The following is a 21899-nucleotide window of genomic DNA, read 5'->3' as shown; positions in this document are numbered from 1 at the left end:
AAGGTTAACTGAAGTTGTTCCATGACAAATGCTAGTTGCAGATGCAAGTATAATACAAATGGGAGAGAAGGGCTTGGTTTGGTGTTCTCTCACTTTGACACGTTGCCTCATTCAAGGCAGATAATGACAGCAAGGAGCTACAGCCCTATGACTCCACTAGTAAATCTTTCTCTGCTTTTACACTCTTCACCATACCCTTCCTTAGAAAGGCTGCTATTGCTGTGTTACTTGCATGAAGTTGTGGTATGTCTGTTGTGGTTTTTTTTTTTTAATGGTGGCTAGAGTACAGAGTCAGCGGGGGCATGAACTGCCTTGTTTTTGTTGGAAAGCACAAGTGATTTTTTGTTGCTTTTCATGAACAATAACTGAGGTGAAGCAGTACCAGCTAGTTAAGATTTCTTTGGCACGCTTGTTAATTAACTTATTCTGGGAAGTAAAGTAACTCTAAAGATAGTGTTTATTCTTTAGTCCCCAGAAAATTACTCTGTTTTTGAGCTGGTATTTTGCACAGTCTACTGTTGTGGGTTATATACTCACACCTGTTGTGAGATAAGCACCACATAGCCACCCATTTGCTCCATCCAATGGGACTGGGAAGAGGAGCAAAAGTGAGAAAATTCATCATTTGACATAAAGACATTGCAATAAGTAAAAGAGTAAAAATCAATAAAACAAAGCAAATGGCATAAAAGCAATAATTTGCCAGAAGTCCACCAATGCCCAGCCAGTTCCCAAGCAACTGCAACCCTTAGCAAACTTCCCCCAGTTTTATTGCTGAACATGACATTACACGATGTGAAATATCTCTTTGGTCAGTTCAGGAGAGCTGTTGTGGCTGCATTTCCTCCCAGTGTGTTGCCCACAGCTGATTATGGAGCAAGGAGGTAAAGAAATCTTCATGCTACCGTTTCTACATGGGTGTGCATGTATGCTCACGCCTGCAAATAGACAACAAAATGCATTAGGATGCCTAAGACTACAACATTTTAATCAGCGGGTTAAGGAACCACATTTATGGGTGTTAGTTACTCTACCAGCTTGGTTAGGTTGGCTCTTTGTTTTTGTTGATTCATCACCCAGATACTCAGTGCATCTGCTTGGGCTGTACGCTGTACACCAAGAATTTGCCTCCGGACTGGAATGCCAGTATCCAAAGAGTGCATACAGAAACTTCAGGGAGGAATCTGTTCTGAGTTTGAAATGGGGGGGGAAGAAAAGAAAGCATCTGCATGTAGTTGGATTTTATTTTCCATTCTTAAGATAATCCACACACAATATTTTTTCTAGCCCTCTCCTGTGTACTTTGATCATCACAGCTGCTACAGTAGCTGGAGAGATTTATGCTGGTAGCATCATAGTACAGTGAGAAAAGAAATAAAACTTTTAATAAAAAATAAATTTTAAACTTCAAGAAATAAATACAAAGAGGAAATATAATCATCCTAGCTTATAAAAAGTTAGGCATTAACAAGGCACGTGTCATCATCATTATTCAATGTATGACCCACTGCCTTATTTTGGATACCTTATCTGAAAACTGGCCTATTAATTTTTTCTTGGCTTTTCTTTGCATTCATCAATATTGCCTAGAGCTTTACAATCTTATTTAAAGAGGAGTTGTTACAGATTTGAGGTCACCAGCTTAGTAAGTGATGTTAGAAGCATCAACTGATTTTTAGATGCAACATTTCAGAGATTAATATCCATGGATTTCAAGTTGGCTCACCCGGAAAGGAGAGAGTGTGCAATTGTGCCAGTCTGTGAAACACTTGGTAGTGATTTGTCCAGCATCACCTAAGTGCTGTACGACAGAACCTTAGGGTAGAATTCTCTACGATGCTGTTCAAATTCTTTAGCTGAGAAATTGCTTTTTCTCTCCCAGAAAATCCTTCATAATTCATTGTAACTTTATCCTTGCACCAAACAGAACACTGCCATACCATCACTGGAACAGGTTGCCCAAGGAGGTTGTGGATGCCCCATCCCTGGAGGCATTCAAGGCCAGGCTGGATGTGGCTCTGGGCAGCCTGGTCTGGTGGTTGGTGACCCTGCACATAGCAGGGGGGTTGAAACTAGATGATCTTTAAGATCCTTTTTAACTCAGGCCATTCAATGATTCTATGATCTACAGCCTGCTGCACACCACTGCTCTGCCTTCTATAGAATAATTCTGTTCTGGATAAAACTTGTCTCCTGTAGAATTAATAGAAGTATACACACTTAATTAAGAGTTAAACGGCTTTAAAGACTGCTGCTAATTTCTTGTTCTGTAACTGTTCTTGTTTGTTCTTTTTTTTTTTTTAAGTAACTTTGATTAAAAAAAGTATGCTTGTATTTTTGTATTTCTTTATCTATAACTCTTCCCCCCCCCCTTTTTTTTTTTTTTTTGTAATTTTTAGGCAGATTCTTAAAATGCTTGCAGTCCACAAAGGAAACGTAAATCTCTCAATAACAGGACTAAAAACATTAAATCTACTCCTGATGTCAGGTATTGTCTGTTAATTTTTCCTACTCAGTGTGAGCCTTTAAAACACAGAACTGTGGTATAAATTGTGTGTCTGTACGCTTTGCCCTGACTTGTCTGTTTTACTCTCCAAAGTCATTTGTACTCATATGCAAAGTAATAACTGTACTGTTTTGTACCTTTTTTGAACTAGGTAGAAAGGAATCTTCTAATTGCAAGGCCATGGAGAACATTGTTATTAGCATAGACATAAATACTTGCTGTATAATTAAGTTAAATAAGTAAGAGCTTATTATTCCTTAGCAAAGTATAAACTTGATGACTGTCTGACTTGATTCCTTTAGTAGTGGTTTGTAGATTTGAAAGGAGTAAAATCATCTCTGATGCATTTGTTATTCTGCTCTTCAGAGACCCAATCTTACCAGATACCAAGTCCTTTTTTCTCAGTCCTAAACTGTTGATATTAAAGAGAGACTGCAAAGGAGGTATTCTGCTAGCTTTATTCATGGTAGCATAGAATACTAAATTATTGTTCAAATAGAAATGTTTCCACTGATTTTAGAAAACATTAGAATCAGCCTTGTTTACAGAATAAAGATTAGACTTTATTTTAGGTAGTTAAAGCTCATCTGGTTGTCCAGGTTTCTGTTACAAGCAGCAGAATGAGACAGGCACATTCAGAAAATGCTGCATGCTATTGATTTGTCTATTTTTTAAGATTGTTACCTCATGAACCTGATTTCCTCTTCTTTTTAATTACTGACTTAAACTCTCATTCCAACTATCTTAATTCAGAAAAATATTTCAAATTGTACCTTGTCACATTGTCAGAGAAGACTGCTAGTGTTCTTTTTGTCTCTGAACCCAAAAACTTGAACTGTACTCTAGCTGGAAGTGATAAGCCACAATGGCCAAGAGAGTGCAAATAGGATTTCATGATATAGATGGACAAATGTCATGGTTCACCCCATTTGCTTTCCTCTGTAAATCTATTCCAGCCCTCTTTATTGTAGCAATTTTATTTGTCAGTGAAATTCTTCAGCATGTAAGAAGTGTCCTTTTGGATTGGTTAATTTTCCACCAGTTTAGCAAGTTGGACTGGTTCATTGAGAGGTCTGACAAGTGCCAGTGCAAAGTGGGAGCAGGAGTGTAGAGGGGAAATCTTTTTCAGTAAAATAATAATGTTTTAGAACATACCAGTTGTATTCTAAAATATGACCTTAAGAAATAACAGCCTCCTCTGTTATACAAAAACCTGGATTTGAGCCACCAGAGTACATTTTAAGGACAGAATTAAAGACTTTGGGATTTTAATGGTTAAATACTTCAATAAAGTTAAATGTTGAGAATGCATCAGCTCAACATATAATCTCTTCTATTTAGATGTAATTGCTTTCCTGCTCCTGGAGGAAGAAGTGGATGTGTTTTCCTTGGTATTTAATGCCATGCACACCTTCCCTAAAAATGAAGAGATCCAGCAATATGGATGTAGAGCATTATGCAAGCTTTTTGAAAAAGGTATTTGTATCTTGTGTGTTATTAAATTTGGAAATGTATAGGTTGGGAAGGGACTGCAGATACTTATTTAACTGAAAAAAAAAAAAAAAAAAGAATTCTTGCATTTCAGATTAAGTGTATTAAATGTGTTCTTTGAAAGAGTTAGCTCAAAACAGGCTTTCACTGTATTCCATTACTTACATGCTGGTGAGGAACACCTGAACTTTTTTCTGTAAAAAAGACTGAAAGGCATTTTTGCAAAATAATAATAGGAAAGCATTTAAAAGTCAGAACTCAGTTACAGAAAACGTAGTCCAGAAAAACTCCTAGTAAAGGGGCTCAATTTTTGTAAAAGGAATCTTAATTGAGGAAAATGGAGAGTACAGGTATGGAGAGTGAAAATAAAAATAAGAATAAATAAATAAATAAATATAAGAAAACTTTATAAAAACAATTATATTTTCTCATCTTGTATCAGAATATGAATTATTTCCTCAAAACATACATTCTTTCTTTTCCTTTTTAATTTAGTTCCAGAAGAGCAGCTGACTGAATTTGTTGAAAGCAAAGATCATATGATCATACTGGAAGTATTTAAAGAGTTTCCAGAGAAAGAAGAGGTGATTCTTCCTGCACTTTATTCATTACATTCCTTAGCTGGTCCGTGTAAGTGCATTATTGAAAATCATTCTTCCCTTATCTTGTATCAGCTTGCCTCAGTGCATGGTGATCTTTCAGTGACTGTGAAGAAAATAAAACTTCCATGTCTCTCTAGAGAAAAACTGATGGTGCAAAAATGGTGACTCATTTTGCCAGAGGGTACAGCTTTGCAGTGAGAATTGGTTGGGAGTGGTCAGGCAAATCACTTTTCTGTTTTCTGTAGGAAATACTGACTTATAATTTTTAATGAGGCTTCTTCCTTTTCAACCATTCTCATACTAATTATATCTCCCATAAAGAATCTTTCTTCTGCTCAGAATAAGTGGTAACTGAGATACTTATCATGGTTGTAGGGGTTAAATTTCAAGTTCTCTGCCCTTTAAAAATGATTGAATAATAAGATCTATTTACTGACCAAGTGTATATTCAGTGAGTTTATGTAGCCTGTAAGGAACATTGCTGGCTGAGGCTTTTCCACAGGGGAAGATTTCCCATGCACTCCAATGCAGGCCAGGGCTGAGAAAATGAGTTTGGCCCGAGCACCCCTCTCTGATCATTCAGTGATGTCTGCAATGAGGAACATGGGTAGCACTGCACACATTATGGAGTCTGATGATGCTTCATACATCCTGTCTATTTGTATAGGAAGCATGCTGGCCCAGAGAATGCCATAAAACAGGAACTAGACTGTAGTTTCCCACATTTCATCAGGCTCTGAGCTGTTTAGTTTCTCATTCACAAGCTTTTAGCTTTTCCAGTTTGTGTTTAAAAATTAAGCATTCCTTAAGCTAGAAACAGTTGTACCTTAACCCAGAAGTTATTTCTGTTTTCTAAGGAAGAGGGTGCCAAACTCTAAGGACTTTTAAAAGAAATAATTACTTAGACAAAATGCAATAGTTCCAAGAGGAGACCATGACAAAGATTTAGTTCAAGGTAGGTGTTCTTTTTAGAGTTAGCACTCAATTTTTGATGTGAAGGACTGAAAATAGGGAAACAAAGATAGCTTGTGCATGAATATTCAAAGCAAGGCTACTTAGGCCAGCATTCATACTCTGTAGTATTACATCCCACATTACATGCACTTTGGAGAAGCCACCTTGGAGAAAATCATTCAGTACACACATAGGCTTGGCTCCAGCTCATATGTCATAAAAAATGGAAGGGTGGAAATTTATCCCAGTGCTGTACAAGAACTCTTTCTAATCTCAGTCATCTAGACTGAATGAGAAAATGCTTTGCTGCCAACTGTCCACCAAAGTCTGTAGGGAAGTGATACATCACATGAATTTTGCCATTTAAATGTTACTCATTGGCACATCTGTCCAGGCTTCTCCTATATTTAATGGAGAGAAACAGGCACCTCCAGCAGAAATTTTAGCTCAGGGTAACGAAGGTACCTGTTATTCCCTGAATTATGGACTGCTCAGATCTCATCAGTTTTTGTGAGATCCTTGATGTCCAAGTTTTGGTGGTTAAGATTAGATGTTACACATCCCGTCTCCTTTTTTCTAGCTGGTCCTGGGAAATGGGGGCTCACTGTGTATGTAGCACAGCTTTGATCTTACAGGATGTAAATATGCGCTTAATTATGCTTTTTCTTTAGTCAGCAATTTTAGAATCTTACGAATATTGTAATATATTGATTATCACCTGTGAAATGATGATTTCTTGTGAAGTGCGCAAAACTTTAAAAGGTATTTTCCAGTTAAGAATGACATTACTAAACCACCATTATCTTAAAAGCATTGTGAAAAGTACCTTCCTTCACTAACAGAGTGATTCAGAAATGCTTCTCACCAGAACTTCCTGTTTTGATTTGCAGAAACTCATTATATACAGGAATGTCAAGCTGTTGAAAAGAATATTAAGAAAGTTTGTAGACTTCTGTAGAGCAGATCTGACTCTCTTGGAGTCAGTGACAGGATTCTCTTTCGTTTGTTGGGGCTAGGATTTTGTCCAACATTATCTACTGCAAGGGTGCTTTTGTGCACGGTGTTTTTAATTATTGTCATGCTATTTCGTTTATAATTACTAAATGCAAGATTGCTGTAAAAGGATGCATTCCATCATTTTACTGGATAATTTGACTGTCCCATTGATTTCTCTATCTGACCTGCATAATAAACTGTAAATAGGGTGAAGTGACTGAGCCCTGGCACGTGCTGCTCATTGAGGCTGTGGAATCTCTGTCCTTGGAGATACTCAGAAGCCATTTGGTCATAGTTCTGGCTCAGGGTGATGCTGCTCGATCAGAGGGGTTGTTCCAGTTGACCTCAGAGGTCCCTTTCAATCTCAACCATTATTTGATTCTGTGAAATACAGAATTTGAACTGACTTTCAAAATATTATAGGAACATTAGATGAATATTTCTATGCCCTCAATACGTAAGAGTCATATGGTAGAAGTGATTTGAAATGAATTTAGATTTGGTGACTTTCACTCTAAAAATGAAAGAAAACGAAAGAGGAACATGGTTAAAACAAATAAATGTCATCTATTAGAAAAGAGAAATCTGAATTGTTTCCCAGCTGTATGCGCCTGGGAATATTTATCATACTGCTGTAAAATATCATATTGAACTAATATTTTTAAACCTGTTCATCTTTAAGAAAGTATTTACATACAAGTAGTTACTGAGGAGATTCCTGTTACATGGCATGGTGTGAAATGGAACTAATCCATAAAAGTCAATATGGACTTTGAACTTAATGAATTATTTCCAAGTGTTGGTAGTCATTAATTAATGCTTTCTATGGCAAGGCTAAGAAAAAAAAATGCCACCTTCTTCTCAAATTGTAAGCAAAAGTTTAAACATGGAACCCATTTTCTAACTCTATTTAATGAAAGTCTCTATTACGACCTAATTACTGTTTTTTTGTTTTTTGTTTTTTTTCTCTTAAAAAGTAATTTTTGTTTCTGTTTCTGTTTTCTTTAGCCAGCAATGTTGAAGTGCTCATGTCTGGAAATGTTCGCTGCTACAATGTTATAGTAGAAATGATGAAAAGTTTCCCCAATAGTGAAACTGTTCAGGAAGTGTGTTGCTGCTTGTTGCATAAGCTTACTTTGGGTAAGTTCATAATTTTTTTTTTTTTTTGTCACTTTAGTCTAACTGTGTAAGAATCAGAGTTACTGACGTCTAGTGTTAAAGCCAACTGAGACTACTATGCCAGTTAGTCTTCAGGGGTAGATATTGCTCTGTATTTCTAACAATGTGAAGGTGTTGAGGTAACACGGTAACGGTCAGTATGGAATCTTTGGTGATAAATGTTAGTAACAATGACAGAAGCTGCCAGAAAAGCCTGGAGAAAAGAGTTAGCAGATCAATAGATTTCCCATTCTTTATAACATTGTTATAGAATGGAAGAAAAGTCCTCCTAAAAGTATTTTTGAAGTGGTAGTGCTGGACGTGTGAGACCTTGCTGCTGCTATGGAATGATATGAGAAACGATCCCCAAGGTTGTGTTTTTCCTCCTGCATTCAAAGACCACTGCTGCATTCATTCCTGCTGTTGGAAATATCCAAATAATTTTCTAGAACGGTTTCTCTGATAAAGCAAATTTTATTCACAATTGCAATGTTGGGCCTCCTGCAAGCAGGAGAGCGCAGGGAAAACAGTGTTACATCTTTCATCCCCTACTGCCCGACACTTATTTCTTTCTCCCCTGGTCCCTCATTGGCTGAGTACTGCAGGTTCACACTCTTTCTAGATGCCTCACTAATCATACAAATACCAAGTAAACACAAATCTTTGCCGCCCAAACACGAATATCTGAATTGGTTAATTGCCTTCTAACGATTGCTTTCTTAACAAACATTTGGTCGTAACTGTCGGATGTCTGTTTTAAAAAATAAACATAAACATAGCCTCTTAATTGTTTAATTACCCCCCTAACATTTGTGCCCCTTTTACACTAGATCAATGTTCTGGTCATTCATCTGTCCTTGCATAGAGATAAGCTCAGGAGGAGGATAGAGGGGAGTATCTTGGAGCCTGTCTATGGCATCCTAACATTCTCACAGAGTGGGACAGTTCTGCTTTGTGTAAAGGCCCTGACTCCTTGAAAGTTTGTTAAATGTATTTCACTTCTGCTGGTCTAATGAACAACCTTACAATATGTTCCCTACTTCAGAATACTATACCCACATTGTTTAGAACATTTAAAATCTACTGCAGCTTTGTGAGAAAGAATTTGTTAGGTAATTCGGTAACTATGTTTCTAAAATATGTTACTAATATGTATATGGTATTCTTACTTTCCACATCAGCTATATCTGAGGATATGTTACAGCTTAATTCTTAAGATTAATTGCCCTTTTTCAATGTTCAATGCAAAAACAACATTTTCACTTTCCACACTGCTCAGTTGTAGTGCTTGCCTCAGGGCCCCCTGCCTGCATAGAATCATAGAATCACCAAGGTTGGAAAAGACCTACAAGATCATCCAGTCCAACCGTTCACCTATTACCAATAGCTCCCACTAAACAATGTCCCTCAACACCACATCCAGTCTTTCCTTGAACACCCCCAGGGTCAGTGACTCCACCACCTCCCTGGGCAGCCCATTCGGCCATGAGACAAGCAGTTTGCTGGGCTTCTCTTGGCTTTAGTCCTTTATTCATCTCAGCTGACAAGGGCTGGTGTCACATCAAGCAAAATAATAGTAATGACTAAAAGGGATTTGATATACCTCTTTTCAACTCTGTGCTATCTCTTGCTGTTGCAGTAGGCTGATCTGAGCAGTTGCTAAGGATTATGTAATAGGAAGTTCAAATGAAAATAAATATATTTTTCTCTCTGCTGTTTTAAAAAAGACTGGGAGTAGCAGCTGGAGTAGCCTATGCTGCATGGCAGGTTCCTCATCACTCAGCCAAGGTCTTTCTCATGAGTTAGACTTCCCACTTCTTGCAGGTGGTGGCCTGAAGCTGCCGCAGTTGCCGGTACCACTGCACAAATCCTGTAATCAAATCAATCTCATCCAGTCACCATCTGTTTCCTCTCCTTCATGCAGATATTGTACAGAATACAGATCAAACCTGAGTGCAAACCAGAGCAACTTCCACTTCCCCTCCAGAAAGCCAAATAAACATTTAAAGAAAGCGTGGTGGCTTCTGAGGTGGAATTTGCAGCTCTTGGGCAAGAGGTGATGTTACCCTTGAGCAGCTTCCTGTGCAAGGCCAACTGAATGGTAACAGAGCATTTGTGGGGACACAACAACTCTGTTGACATGCTGTGATCCTGCCCTATGTGCAACCAACCTGATTTCATGGCCTCTGTCAGGCAGGAACATGTATTTGTCACGAGTGTTTACTGACTATTAAGTAATAGTGACAGTTAAACAGCCACGAGATCAGTTACTTCTTCTTTCAGCTTAACAGATGCCTTTCCTCTTGATAAGCTGCCACTCTGGGAGGGATATGGGAAAAGGTGTCCATAGCAGAAGACAGTGAGGGAAACAAGTGTGAAATTACTAGGTTGTCCTTCCTGCCAACCACATGAGACTGGTAAAGAAGTGAGGTTAGGTTTTCTTGTGTGTATAATTCCATTTTTGAAGCTCAAATACGGGTATTTCTCAAGTACTTCAGAAACATTGATACAGATTTGAATTTCACCTTTCATGCTGCTAATGTGATTCTCGTTGTTATGAACTATAGTTAAAATTAAATGTCAAAATAGAAACCATAGCTATTGAGCTGTGTTTTACCACGTGAGTGTTGCTGTATTATGCATGATATTTGTTTTCACAGTAAATTGAGAAGTTATTTTATTTTTCTTGCTTTCGTTTGTGGAATTCCTTATATTCAACATATAATATGTACCATACAGCTTATGATAAAATCTGTGCTTTAAATACATTAATCATTAAGAGCTAGTTCTTTCTACTGTTCCACAATGTATGTGTTCTGGATTTACAAAGGTACATTTGATCTGTTTTACAAGACAAAGTCAGAAGGTGAAACAGAGTTAAAACAGTCTCTTGGCAGGATAAATCAAATCATCACAGGAATTCAAGACCACGATTGCTTTTGCTTCCTGGCAGGAAGTCTGCAAATGATACACAGACTGTATCCTTCTTATTTTGCTGACAGCATATATTTCATTTTGCATTAAACCTCATTCTTTTTATTAAAAAAACAAAAACATCACAAAGAACTTGGATTCCAGTTGTTTTTTTCTTTCTCGTATTCTTTCCTCATATAAAATAATGTGATGTGAATACCCCTAAAAATACATTGAATGTTTGCTACACACAGTTTTTGCATTATGTGTTGAGAAAATTATGCTAAATGTGTGTAAAACTAGGTATGTGTTTATGTTCACTTAATATCTTAATCTATTTTCAGGAAACTTTTTCAATATCCTTGTGTTACATAAGGTTCCAGAAGTCATTGTGAAGGCTGTGAAAGCGTATTCTGAAAATGCAAAGTTACAGGCTGCGGCTCTCAGTTGTTTAGCTCTTCTGAGTGAGTAAATTCATTTCTAAATACATCAATACACCACTTAATTAGGAAATTGGGAGATCAATGTTTTAATATTTAATATTTAATTTTCTGTTGTTCTTAATTCTATTTCTTTAATGTGAAAGCCTCAAATAAGATAGCTTTGATTTTCTGCACGCTTAGTTAAAGTTTGTTTTGTTAATATGATAGTATGACATTCTTGTGTTCATGCCATATTGCTGAATGTTCAGAGCTGGAAAGTCACGCTGAGAGATCCTAACAGGGCAACCTACTTGTTCATAGGCAAATGTTGGATAATTCCTCCTTAATTAAAAAAATTCTGGAAACAACAGTGCTAATTTGATGCCATGTTTGCCATGTACAGCAGTACTCATATTGTACTCATAGTGTTGACTGCAACACTAAATCAGAGCTTGTGCTTGAGTTCTGAAATCAATTAAAATGCTTAACCTTTTCCTTGAGTACACCTCAGTTGCTATTTTTAAACAGAAGTTAGTCAGCCTGTGGCAAAAAGCTGATCCTCTTAGTCTTTGAGATACAGTAGTCACTAGAAATGCTGTGTAGCAATCCTCAAAAAAGCAAATGTTAGAAATCATCACACATTCCAGTAAGCTTCAAATAATATAGTCAACATTGATGCATTTTTTTCTTCAATGCTGAAAATCACAGATAGAAGATGATCTGTTTTACATTTATTTGCACTTTGTGGGACCAAATATTTCCCTCAGCAACTTCAATTTGTGTTTTTAAGTGGTTTCACTCTGTGATAGATGGTTATGTGCAAATGAACCACAGTTACATTTTATGTGTGTGTTGCTCTGAATGTAAATACATAATATAACATGCAGGTCTTTTCAGAACCTCAGCCTTGACTGATATGTAATTACCTAATTACAGACACACTGAAGTACTATGTAAGAAAATTTTTGATTCCCTTTATAGCCCTTTCTCATTTAGATATTTTTCAATTCTGTCACAGAACTTATGTCAAAAGACTTCCCCTTCCCTAGAAAACATTAATCCTCCAGCTGACTTTCCCACATAGATAATGTGAGTAGCTCTATGACTGCAGGAAGGTTAAGATGTAAATGTTTTGTCTTTTCATTAAGAATTGATTGCAAATATCTTGTATTTCAAGCTGAAACAATATTCTTAAACCGAGACTTAGAGGAAAGAAAAGAAGAGGAGGAGGAAGAAAAATTATGCTGGTTGGAAGCATGTTACAGAGCATTAGAACTGCACCGGAAAAATACAGATGTACTGGTGAGAACTTCTGAATAATAAGGGTGTGAAAAGACTGCGTTACTCATTAAATAAGATGTTTAGAAACAAAGTTATCTCCCCTGTATCCTCAAACAAACAAGGCCTCGTAGGCTGGATCAGCTTATAGGAAGAAATCTTTCTGTTTTTGACATTCTTTCCTTTGTTCACCTCAACCAGTTTCAGTCACTGCTTTGAATCAAATGTAGTTAGATGGTTGAGAATTATTACCTGGAACCTTGGTCATACAAAAACTTCTTGGCAAGACCCATCAAAAGAAGACTTAATGTTGGTCTAAAATGAATCTCAAAATAAAAATCAAATAATGAGAGTGTGGCACATGCTTGTAACTCTGGCCTACCCCAACTAGCAAGGAATGTGCCAGTCAGTACTTTGTTGTATTTCCACATAAAGCCACTTATATCTTTTCATAGAATCATAGAATGGTATGGGTTGGATCATCTAGTTTCAACACCCCTGCTATAGGCATAGAATGAAAAACAATCCACCTATTTGGAGATTTTTAGATTTTATTTTGATATTCTTAAAATGTATCTCCTTAATCCTTTTGTCTCCTCTTGTTTTATTTAGGAGGCTGCATGCTGGGCTTTGAAAAATCTGTTTCTATATCAACGCAGTCTTCATGAGAAGATTGGAGATGGAGATAATCAGTCAGTGTTAATACCTTTAACTTTATTTCTTTTATGAAAAAAGTTAGCCTACTATTACACCACTTGAAGGGTCTCATGTTTCTAATTATTTTTATTTTTATTACTTGTTTATAATGCATTACAAAATGCATGGTAATCAACATGGAAAATTTATTTATTGTAAAGTATGCTAACCTCTACTCAAGCCAAATTGCTAGTGTTTTAATAAAGTCTAATAGAACTAATTTGTACAGTTCACAAGAAACTTCTTCAGTGCAACAAGAATAGGGAGTATTAAAGATGTAGGAGTGGGAAAAATAGAGAAGATTTGGATGAGAGTATGGAAAAGCAGTGCATGTTCTTCTGTAAGTTAGATGAAAGGGCATGATAGGGAAAGTGCTGCTTGTCAGGGAGAATCTAGGCATGCATAATACAGACTTTCATTTCACTTATACTTTTTCTCAGAGTTTCTGGTAATATTAATTCCAATTATCATTCCAAATTTGATAAGCCTGTTTTCTCACTCCTTTCTGCACCTGAAATTGCTTGGAAGTAACTGCTATAATATGGTCAATGTATGCTGATTTATTTCTCTGTGAAAGGTTCCCCATAGATAGAGCAGTGATGCTGTCCATGCTGATGCACTCCTCTTCCAAAGAAGTGTTTCAGGCAGCAGCTAGTACCTTGGCAATTTTGTCACAACAGAATGGTAAGGGAATTTAACTATCTTTGCTTCCTAATTCCAGATGAAAGTATTGCTTTAGTACTGAAGAGTGTTTAAAGTGTGCTATTGTTTGAATACAGTGTTCAAATTGATTAGAATATTATTTTGTATTTTTATGTAACTTTTTGTTGTGTTCAGTAGGAAGTTTATTTCTTGTTTTGGAAAAGTTGCTCTTAGCTAGTATTGAGGAGTCTATGTGGAAGTAAAGAGGTCTCTTTAATTAAACTTCTTGGCATGTTATCAGTAGGAAAGAGTGGCCTGAAGGGGGAAAAAAAAATAGATCTCATGCTGTTTTACACGTGTTCACCATGAGCACTTTGGGATTTGAAATGAGCTGTCAAGTCTCAGTAAATGACCAAAAAGCTCTGTCTTTTTTCTTTGGATGGGTTATCTGCACTGGGGAGTTCTGTGCCACCCCAAGCAGCAATTGTGTTGCAATTGCAGAAGATATGGAGAGGCTCACCTCTTTATATGCTTGTTTAAGTATCTATCGTGTTCAAATTTCATCAAGAGCAGTATGTGTTGAAACTCACACCAATAACAATTACTGACAAATTCTATTTGCTTGCTTAATACAGGGGATTTGAACAGTCCTGTTGACTGCAGTGAATCAAATCATGTGTAGAAACCTAAGTGTATGCATAACAATTTTCAAGATTGTTTCAATCCTGATTATGTCCCCTAACTTGGTTTCCTAACTTTTTTCAATTTGCAGACCCCCTCAAAATTTTTCAGTGGAGATGTGGACCTCTGGGTAGAATATTTAAGCCTACTGACAGTTGGCCTTCTTTTGTTAGATACCTTTTCCAGAATCCATTGACATGGTTATGGACCTCAAGTGGTTTGTAGACTGCACATTGATAACCACTGACTAGATAGGAAGATAAACAGTAACAGTTAATTACTATTCCCTAGGTGAGAAAGCATTGTTTTATCACTGGGTTTCTGAGCAACCCAATATAAAATGTAACAATGAAGAGTTGTTGTTATTTATTACAAAAATATGTACCTACAGGGAGAAATCTCATAAATGTAACATACTGTTATATATTAGATCAAGTACTTTCATAATGGGTTACTTAAAAATAGGCCTCTGATTCTGATTCCAATTAGAAATCCACAGCCAATTTTCATGTTGTCTTTTTTTTTTTCCTTCCTTTTTCCCCACCCCAAATTAAGGTGTTTGCACCAGAAAAGATAGACATAAAAAAGTGTAGTAAAACCCTATGATACAATGTAATATTGCATTAATTAGCCATCTGAAATGGATGCATGGAACTGTGAATGACAAGAATTGGTGATAATTGCCATGACAATAAGGAAAGTTTTTATAATATTCTGATCTGTAGTGGTTACAGTTACAGCTACAGCATGTGCTTGGGTACTTGAATATTAAAAGATGTGTTAAAAAAGTAATTAGAGTGGTTTTAATATTTCATTTTTTAAGTCTACCTTGAAAGTTAGAAGCTTTTTTGGAAGTTTTACTTCTAGCTTTCCTGCTGGATCACAGAGTACAGTTCAGAGAAAAAATTCTTTAAGAATAAACATCTTACAAATAAAAGCAAAAGTAAATAAAAGTAAAGCAATATATTCTCCTTACTTTAAGTTAACTTTGTGCAAGTAAAGATAGCAGATGTATTTACACTTATTAGTCACTTCAGGGATTGTAATGTTTTTGATTAAGATATGCAAATTGAATTTGGCTTCAGCTTGAATCGTTTCTCATTCTAACTGACAGTCCTATAGCATGTATGATTTTGAGGAAGAAAATCAAAAAGAAAAAAGTTAGCAGTTCTGTTGTTTTTGAGATCTCTACAGAGAGAGAGAAAAAAAGATACTTGCTTATGTGAGGCTTGCTATTTTGTGTTGTAGTAAATATGAGGAAGACACTTTTGGCTAAAGGAATACACATGAATGTTTTGGAGATAATGAGGAAACACCCACATTCTCCTGAAGTGGCTGAAAGCGCCTGCAGAATTCTGAATCATGTTTTTGAAGGAAGGTAATGTATTGAGAAATAACAGGATGCTTCCAAAGTGAAGGTTTGCTGCAAAGAGATGCATTGCTGTAATTGATTACATTTAATTTATGCTCTGTTTCATATATGTTAGAATTGACTAGGCTGACACTGAATCACATCTACCCTCTCTTGTTAGTCACACTAAATTCCCTTCATAGCTAAGAAAATTCCCATAATATTAACTCCACTTGATAAAAAATTTGTGATAATATTTCTTTTGTATTGGCTTTTGCAAATGCTCTAGAACATGAGTGCAAAACAAACCTGTGACTCAGAAATATTAGCATAGGATGGAAACATGATTCCATTCCAAGTGTCTTGCCAAGTTTTTCCAGCCTTCTCCAAAATCTATATATATGCTAGGCTGTCAGTGAAAAAATGACAGACTCAATATATATTCATAGAGCTTTTTACAAATAATTTGATTTTATAAGGAAGAAAATTTCAAAACTTCCATAATCATGCTTGTAGGAATAAACTGCTTTATAAAGTAAAAGAAGAAAAATTACCTTAGAAGTGAATTAGTGGCTTTTGGCCACAAAGGCTTTTTTTCCTTCAAAATTTGAGCCTAACATGATTGATATTTTTCTGTTTCTTCTGCATGTATTTGGCAAATCATCAGTATTTTATGGCAACTGGAGAGCAGTAAGTTAGGGAAGATCTCACATAGAATCAAAGTGAAATATGTAAATCCACCTTTCACCCTGAATGAAGTACTATATTCTCTGTGTATCAGTATTCTGGACTGAATTGAAAATTAGCTCTCAGTTGTCTCAAACTGAATTAATTACACACTATGCATTCATGTAATGGCATGAAAATAACATATTTATTATGCAGCTAAAACATACTTACAGTGTTCAAAAGCAATATCACACAGTGATTAACAGTTAAGACAAAAAAGCAAATGTATGTACAACTTAGAAATGCAGTATTCTTATTCATGTTAAAAATAACATTTTCAGTTTCCCTCATTTGGATATAATGACAGTAGCTGCATCTGAAGTTGTAAAAGCCATGAGAAAACATGAAAAATCACTCTCTGTACAACTGGAAGCACTTCGAGTCCTTTTACACTTTATGATGCCTGGTAAGTTGTCCAAAAACATAATCAGTGTGGCATCATACACCACATTGGACAATTTAATTAGATAGCTGGGTTTTAATCTTTCTCATCTTATGTGACAGCCTTTACCAAAAAACTACCAAAGCTGCATGTTCAACAGAGCAGGTCTAAATCTTTAAGATTATTCAAGATAGAATCAGAGAAAGCAATAGGCCAAAATTATCGCTGCTGATATCCCTTTGATTTCATCAGTGATGGTTTAGCTCTGCTGTAAAGAATGAAGGGAATGACTGTGGAGCCATTGCTGTGGTTGTATACTCTCATCATAGATGATCTTTTAGTGAGAGCAAGCAGTGATAATGATATCAACATAGTTTTATCACAAAATGCAATTGTTTGGTAGTATATCTTGAGAGGAACAGCAAAATTGGATCTCTGACACCAAGACAGTGATTCAGAAACATGAATTATGCTTCTATACACCATTTTTAACAGCAAAGGAAAAAAATGAATTGATGAGAATGAATTGAATTCCTTTCTCTCCCCCCAAAAAACTCTTTAAGGACAATCTGCAAATGGAAAAATGTGTTGTTCTTTACCTTTAATACAGTTTGGGGAAATTTTTAACTCATCTATACTGTTTACGCTGTGTATCCCAGTTTTTCCCCTGATGTTAAGTGTGAGTGTGCAGACCTGTGGTACTGATTTTTTTTCCCCAAACAGTGTTATGCAGTTATCTTTCAGCAGTTTTAGTTGAATATTTGCAAAGCCAATAACTTTGAAACTAGCAACTCCACTAACCTGCAGATTGATTACAGGTTTTCAGTTTCTTTCTATACTTTGTGTTGTAATCCTAGTACTGCCAAACTTTTTCAATAAACAGGAGGATTAAGACCTTGTATCATGTATTCACCATTCTATCATGTAGGCCAGGGTATTTTTTTGCGAGAATCCTTCAAGTGAGACCCTCCTAAAGTGTAATGAAACAAAGAGAACGGGAAGTGGGCATTGGCATTTGCACATTAATTGGAGCGTTAAAAGTCATTTGGGGTAATTGGAATGAATATGAATGCTGAAGTGACTTTTAAAGGAAATCTCAGGACTTTCTGTACTGCCATTTTACTCCGAGTACTGATAGCTACAAGAAAAGTAAATCTCATAGACCATTCTGTGTTCTTTAATTTGCACTCACATCCCACTGATGTCATCTGTGGGTAAAAATTGCCCTCAGATGTGCTGCCAAGTGAAAAAGCATGATTAGTTTGTGGCTTCTTTATCATGTCTCCTTCCAAGAAGGAAGAGGCATTCTGAAGTAATCAGGAGCGCCAAGAAATCACGTAGCTCAAAGAAGTAATAATGTACTGCACTGCACCCTGGGCAAAATTCTTTGGCATGATTTTACACTTTCACAGTAAGTGTTGAACAAACATATGGTGAAACTGTCATTTCAAACACGGTGTACTCAGTACTGCAGTGTAAATCCAGAGAGGCTCCCGTTTCTGTAAATACAGTGTTCTGAAAACATCATAAAAAATCAAAAATATACCTGCCGAGTAGTTTAGGCTGTTTGTTCAATTTAATTGTAGTACTGGGTTAGTAATATTGGGTTAATAGTGGGAAGAATATTAAATCTGTTCATCTGATGAACCCTGCTTTCTGTTGTTTCAGATATAAAGGATGATCAGAATAGTTCTTCCAGAAATATGGGAGATGCTGCTTTCACACTTACAGTAAAAGTCATTAAAAGCCAGTGTCTGCTGGAGGGAACTCATTCGTTGGTGCTTGGTGCTTTGAACAGGGTATAGTTAAAGCTTCATCCTAATGAATTTTGTCCCTGTTTTGCATGTGCAGTGATGAATCATTTATAATTTTTAGTTCCACTGTCATTTTACAATTGATATGATCAAATCAGTCCTAACCTTCAGTTTCATTTATCATTGGGAGTTTTTTTTCTTACTTTTTGTTCTAGAGTACATTAGATCATTTCTTTGTACAGTAATTCTAATTTGTATTTATAAAAACACTGTTTTTTTTTTTAAGTGGGCAGTTTGTTTGTGATTTTGTTAATGGACTACTTCATACACAAAAGGTGTTTTATATCTTTGCCTCAACTAGACTTAGAAATGAGTGGCTCTTTAATATGGCTTCTCTTGATACATACTCTTTGACTTTCAACAGAGCAGTGATTCTCAATTATATCCATTCTTTGCACTGTTCAATTCTGTAATTTTCTCCTGACATTTCTTGACCTGAAGATAATAGGAAATGGGAGTTAACAGGAATTAAATTTTTACTTGTATTAGTTTTCAGTGCTTTGTGACCATCTTACATGCTTTTTTTACCCTGCTGGTTTGTGGTTTTGGTTACTACATTATCAAGCAGAAGGGCTAGAAATTTTCATATTTTTATGAAATAGTAGAGAAGGAATAAGGAAGGAGATGTGCATGAGCTCACTGAAATAATTTTGAGTCACTATGACATCCACACACCTTCAGATCTAGGCTTTATCTAGGTTTTCTCCAACTAAGAGTGAGGAAAAATAGTGGTAAATAATCACAAATAAACTATTGAATTGTTTTACAATGGAAAACAAAACTTCAAATCTTGATACCTGTGTTGCTTCATAACTTCTTTTTGTTACTTTATAAAGGGTTCATATTTGTCACTTGTCCCTTGTTTTTCATGGAACCCCATTTTTGTTCCAGTTTAATCATAAATAAAGTACATTTTCTCACTCTCCTTTTCCTGTGAAAACGATGCCAACTTGTGAGAGGTTGTAGTGAAACTGAGGAAAAAAATATCCCAATCTCTGGTAGAAATCTAAGGAGGTTGTAAGGAGCTGAAAAAGTAATTGAAAAGAAAATCTTTATAATTGTAATTCTTGTAATTTATTGTCATATCAGCAGTAATTTTGCATACTTTAAGAACAGTAATCACTAGCAACTCTTCTATTGCCATTATAGCGAAACAGACTGTTGATCTGAATTTCTCTTCGTTTCTCTGTTAGTTTATTGGAAATCCTAGCATTCAGAGGTGTGGATTAAAACTACTTACTTCTGTAGCTGAGTGCACTGGTGCTTTAGAAATTTTAACACAGCAAGGAGCCACTGACACTGTGCTTCACACCCTGCAGATGTATCCAGATGAACAAGGTATGGAAGATATTTTGTTAGTTGAATATGAATGATGTTGTAGGAGGGGTTTGATGAACCATACAATCTTTTACCTGATTATTACAGCCTTTAGTACTGGATATGGAGTAGGTGTTACATGGCAGGAAAAGGCAGCAGCATTGCATAGTATCCAGGTTCAGCCACTCTCTTGTAATGCTTACCTCTGTAATAGATAATGCAAATAACTGTCTAGAATATTAACAGTGATACTCTACTGAGGCCACAGGTTTGTTCCACTCAGAATGTCTGAACAATCAACTTTATTAATTTTTCTTTTTTCTTAAAGACATACAGAGTTTGGGTTTGAGTCTTCTGCTCTTTTTGATTACAAGAAAGAGTTTGTGTATTGCAACTATGCATGTCCTGGCAACTGTTCTGGTTTCTACTCTGCGACGATTTAAAGAGGTCACTGAAATCCAGATGCATGTATGTGTTATTTCTACCTACAAAGATTAAAAAAAAACAAACAGAACTTTATAAAATTATTTTGATGTAGTTACATAGTTGAGAAAAAATTATTTGTTTAGTTATGTTTTATTTTACTGCAATTACTAGATTAGTATAAGCCTTTAAGTCAATATGATTGTCATAGAGATGGGTTTTGTGGAGGCACATATTAATTCCAGAATATACAAGCTTAAGTTTTGGTGTTTATCTGGCAAACTAGAACACATTTTTCAGTCACTATCCATCATTTGTTGATCAACAGTCATTTAGTAGAGTAGCCACCATTATTGTATTCATCACTCTTTTTTGAAAAGTAATAAACACATCCTGGTTCATAGCCTTGTCACTGTCAATAAGCTTAGTTTAAGAATTTTGAATAAAAAAGGATATTACTGGAATTCTAAGTCAGAGTGACAGATTTTGGATTTACTCCTGAGTATGGAAACAGAATTCTCCTTATTCTGTCTTGAGAATACACATTCAGTCCTCCTTGTGTGAAAGTTCTGTTTCCTCTACCTTGGAAACTTTCCTGTTTGTTGCCAGTTTAATTTTTCTGGTGGAATGAAGTTTCCCTATGAGATCAGCTTATGAAAGTTTCTGAACTTCTGTTTCAAATCAATCTGGAAATATCACAAATGCAGCCTCCATTTTTTTACTTCTTTTTTTTTTTTTTCCCTCAGCTTCTAAGCTTTGCTTAGGAAGCAATATAGAGAGACATCAAAATAATGTGGATAAATAAGGAAGTTAAATAAAGCCATTTATTCTCAGTGAGGTTTGAATTAGAGTCCGTTGTTTACCCACTTCACCCTTCTAGGTGAACTTTTCTTGCAGAGTCACAGAATAATATTGTCTTTCTTTTTAATTTTTAGCTACATTTTTTCAAGTTTTCTATGCAATTTTTTTCAAAATCAAGGCTTCTGGAGCAACACATTAGGATACGTGATGCATCTTCTTAAAAGCAGATTGTTTCCTCTGTACAATTTTCAGGAAATCACGAGTACATGTGTCAGGCAGGATGTTGTCAGATATTACTGTGCATAGTTGGGCTTTTCAAAATATCAGTTAATATCTGCTCAAGTGGGTCAGCCAAGCAAGCGTGACACTACAGCTTTAAAAACACAGAAACACCAGGTCTCCTCCCTTCTCTCAGTTTATGAGTTATTGCGTGTTTAACAGCAAAACATAAAAAATAGTCTGTATCTTTAGGTCATAATTTAATTTTGTTTGAAAATTACACATTTTAAACAGTATACTTACAGTCTTTTAATTGTGCTCGTAGGGATTTCATGCAATCTTGTCAATTCTTGGTTTTTCACCTTGTTTTGCCAAGCTGCTGATAAATGAATCGTTTGACACAGTAATCTTCTACCAAATGTCTATGTGCTTCACTAACCAGCGAGATCGACAGGTACGTATCTTTTCTTTTGACTGCTCCACATCTTGAAAAATGTTGGTGCTTTTTTTGCCCTAACTTGGAT

General features: G+C 35.9%; 1 protein-coding gene across 5 annotated transcripts in view; it reads left to right on the top strand.

Moving 5' to 3' along the window:
• LRRK2 (leucine rich repeat kinase 2) overlaps nt 1-21899 on the top strand; it is a 64714-nt gene that overhangs the window by 5938 nt on the left and 36877 nt on the right. For 2 of the 5 annotated variants that reach the window (XM_031600581.2, XM_090136141.1), the window contains 14 exons: nt 2400-2488; nt 3848-3982; nt 4493-4627; nt 7558-7689; nt 10965-11084; nt 12220-12344; nt 12933-13012; nt 13594-13700; nt 15588-15717; nt 16701-16825; nt 18470-18600; nt 19809-19953; nt 20261-20400; nt 21701-21829. In XM_031600581.2, coding sequence (XP_031456441.2) covers nt 2400-2488; nt 3848-3982; nt 4493-4627; nt 7558-7689; nt 10965-11084; nt 12220-12344; nt 12933-13012; nt 13594-13700; nt 15588-15717; nt 16701-16825; nt 18470-18600; nt 19809-19953; nt 20261-20400; nt 21701-21829 — 1723 coding nt within the window. Of the gene's footprint in view, nt 1-2399; nt 2489-3847; nt 3983-4492; nt 4628-7557; nt 7690-10964; nt 11085-12219; nt 12345-12932; nt 13013-13593; nt 13701-14505; nt 14631-15587; nt 15718-16700; nt 16826-18469; nt 18601-19808; nt 19954-20260; nt 20401-21700; nt 21830-21899 lie in introns of those variants that run through there. The other 3 variants (XM_090136144.1, XM_031600504.2, XM_090136153.1) reach the window with 3 other exon arrangements.

The sequence above is a fragment of the Phasianus colchicus genome, chromosome 1 (genome assembly GCF_987193195.1).
Source record: "Phasianus colchicus chromosome 1, bPhaCol1.hap1.1, whole genome shotgun sequence".
Lineage (NCBI taxonomy): Eukaryota > Metazoa > Chordata > Aves > Galliformes > Phasianidae > Phasianus > Phasianus colchicus.
The sequence above is the reverse complement of the archived record's forward strand: the minus strand, read 5'-3'. Positions and strand labels throughout refer to the sequence as shown.